Source organism: Triticum aestivum, chromosome 2D (assembly GCF_018294505.1).
Source record: "Triticum aestivum cultivar Chinese Spring chromosome 2D, IWGSC CS RefSeq v2.1, whole genome shotgun sequence".
NCBI classification, from domain to species: Eukaryota; Viridiplantae; Streptophyta; class Magnoliopsida; order Poales; family Poaceae; genus Triticum; species Triticum aestivum.
Window position 1 is genome coordinate 517,764,210 of NC_057799.1, and position 3,001 is coordinate 517,767,210.

Genomic DNA, 3,001 nt, shown 5'->3' on the forward strand with positions numbered 1-3,001 from the left:
GAAAAATGGACGTCCGGACCGAGTATCATTGTTATTAAAACGAGTTCGGATAACCTGGTCTGGATGGATGCGGGTGATTTGAGAGAGAGGAGATGCCTTAACGAACCTACAATTTGGTCATAACTCATAAGCCACGAGCACTGAACCAGTCCCGCCGACCAGTGTGCTCGTCCGATACAATTCCGGCAGCTCGCCAACAGCAGGAGGTGAGTCCACCACTCCACCCGCCGGCGGTCTACATAGAGAACTCACGCACCGGTACCCACCACAAGACGTATAGAACTAGAGCACCATCGTAGCATTTCCATGGACCAAGTCCATGCTATTTTCCCCAAAAGAAAGTCCACGGCACCTCGTTCCCCTTCACAGAACGGCAGCTTTAACGACCGAGGCTGCCCCCAAATCCCCAATTTCCTGGGCACCCAACACGTCACTGTAGTAAGCTCAATCGCCTCGAGCAGCAAGAGATCTCACCAGCCAATTCGATCCTGCGTCCGATTCGGGTCCTCGCCCGCCATGGGGTTCGACAAGGAGGCGAGCTCCTCCTCCTCCGGCCTCGACGCGGCGGCGCTGCTGCCGAAGCACGGCGGCGCGGGCGTCGGCGCGCGCCTGTCGTCGCAGCCCAAGACCTTCGCCAACGTCTTCATCGCGGTGGTCGGATCGGGCGTGCTGGGCCTCCCCTACACCTTCTCCCGCACGGGCTGGGCGGCGGGCTCCATCCTGCTCCTCGCCGTGGCCGGGCTCACCTTCCACTGCATGATGCTGCTCGTCGGCTGCCGCCGCCGCCTCGCCGACGAGCACCCCAAGATCGCATCCTTCGGCGACCTGGGCGCCGCCGTGTACGGCGCCGCGGGCCGCCACACCGTCGACGCCATGCTAGTGCTCAGCCAGGCCAGCTTCTGCGTCGGCTACCTCATCTTCATCGCCAACACCTTGGCGCACCTCCACCCCATCGGGGACCCGTTCGAGTCCTCGCCTCTCCTCACGGCCAAGGCGCTCTTCATCTGGGTCATGCTTCCGTTCCAGCTCGGGCTCAACTCCATCAAGACGCTCACGCTCCTCGCGCCGCTCAGCATCTTCGCCGACGTCGTGGATCTCGGCGCCATGGGCGTCGTGCTTGGCCAGGACGTGTCCACGTGGCTCACAGAAAGGCCCCCCGTGTTCGCCTTCGGTGGCCCCGCCGAGCTCCTCTACGGCCTCGGCGTCGCCGTCTACGCGTTCGAGGGCATCGGCATGGTCCTGCCGCTGGAGGCGGAGGCCGCGGACAAGCGCAAGTTCGGCGGCACGCTCGGGCTGTCCATGGTGTTCATCGCCGTCATGTACGGGCTGTTCGGCGCCATGGGCTACCTGGCCTTCGGCGCGTCCACGCGGGACATCATCACCACCAACCTCGGCGCCGGGTGGCTGTCGGTCACCGTGCAGCTGGGCCTCTGCATCAACCTCTTCTTCACCATGCCGGTGATGATGAACCCGGTGTACGAGGTCGCCGAGCGCCTGCTCTACGGGAAGCGCTACGCCTGGTGGCTGCGCTGGATCCTAGTCGTGTTCGTGGGGCTCATGGCGATGCTCGTGCCCAACTTCGCCGACTTCCTCTCGCTCGTCGGGAGCAGCGTCTGCGTCCTGCTCGGGTTCGTGCTGCCGGCCGCATTCCACATGAAGGTGCTAGGCGCCGAGATCGGGTGGCCTGCGCTCATCGCTGATGTGGCTGTCATCGTCGTCGGCCTGGCGCTCTCGGCGTCCGGGACATGGACGTCACTCGCGCACATGTTTGGTGCTTCCAACGCGTAAGCATCACTGCATCAACAAGGACATGGATTCTTCGGGAATGCTCAAGTGTACACTACTGTAATTAGCATTGAGACCCGTCCAGTTCAGCTGCCATGTCGAGTTGGGCATGGTAGTATCTGGTCCCTTGCATTGCTTGTAAAGAAGAGGCAAATGGCATAGGCCCTCATGGTATCCCACGGCGAAATCTGTATTGTAATAGATGTCCCAAGGATCAAGCGACCACAACGAACCTGTGTGTTGTACCAGAGTATTTATGTTACTATGCAAGATGTTCTTTTTGTCTAAAATTGTTAGGGTATGTTTGAGCAAATTTGCCTAGTTCTGAAAGGATGTGGATTGTGTAGGTTTTGTTTTTCTTACAGATAGAAGATCTTGTTTCGTTTATCTCTATTTCGCAGTGATCTGTGGAGTTCTCGTGTTGATGCATGATGCTTGAAGTAAAATTACACCGGGGACTGCAGAGCTGCCCACCCTTCAGAGTTTCCTTTCTGAAAGTGGCGATCAGTTTTTGCTTGAACGGTCACTGATTGATTTTTTTGTCCTCTGTTCAAGTTCTCTGTCTATTTTTCGGCTATATTTCATACTGATTTTTCACCAAAGAGCAAAACCGGCTAAAATGGGCACTGACCACATTTATGCAGGCATATGTGTTTTTTTACTATTAATCACATATATTTCACTAGACAGATGAATTACAAAGAGTACATATGTGGTCATCATAAGAAACAAACATAGATGTCTTGTTTTCCTTCTTCCAGTTGCCGAAAGGAGTTCTACGTAGATTGAATTATTTCCAATCAAGATTCTTTTGGCAAGAAAATAGCGAGAGAAAGAAATATCGACTAGCTAAATGGAGTGTGGTTTGCCGTCCCAAACACCAAGGCGGGTTGAGCATTCATGACCTTGAGGTTAAGAATAGGGCCCTCCTTGGCAAATGGTTGTTTAAATTACTGACCCAAGATGGTGTATGGCAAACCATCCTGAGAAGGAAATATGTGGGTTCCAAGGCGGTATCCCAAGTATACTGGAAGCCCGCGGATTCTCACTTTTGGGCGGGTCTAATGGCCACGAAGAAATATTTCTTCTCTTATGGATCCTTCTCGATTAAGGACGGCTCGGAAATTAGATTTTGGGAGGACAAGTGGCTAGGGAAGGCCACACTCCGAGAACAATATCCGGCTCTATACAACATTGTGCGTCACAAGGGTGATAC

The 3,001-nt window shown here is 55.1% G+C and overlaps 1 protein-coding gene across 1 annotated transcript; it reads left to right on the forward strand.

Moving 5' to 3' along the window:
• Window positions 1-294: 294 nt before the first annotated feature.
• LOC123054162 (amino acid transporter AVT3B) lies at window positions 295-2,172 on the forward strand. The gene has a single exon (XM_044477864.1). It carries the CDS (start codon window positions 307-309, stop codon window positions 1,786-1,788), a length of 1,482 nt encoding a protein of 493 aa, XP_044333799.1. The 5' UTR covers window positions 295-306; the 3' UTR covers window positions 1,789-2,172.
• Window positions 2,173-3,001: the final 829 nt, after the last annotated feature.

What these genes read in the sequence shown, in the direction of transcription:
- LOC123054162 (XM_044477864.1), top strand. Translation starts at nt 307, where the DNA reads ATGGACCAAGTCCATGCTATTTTCCCCAAAAGAAAGTCCACGGCACCT.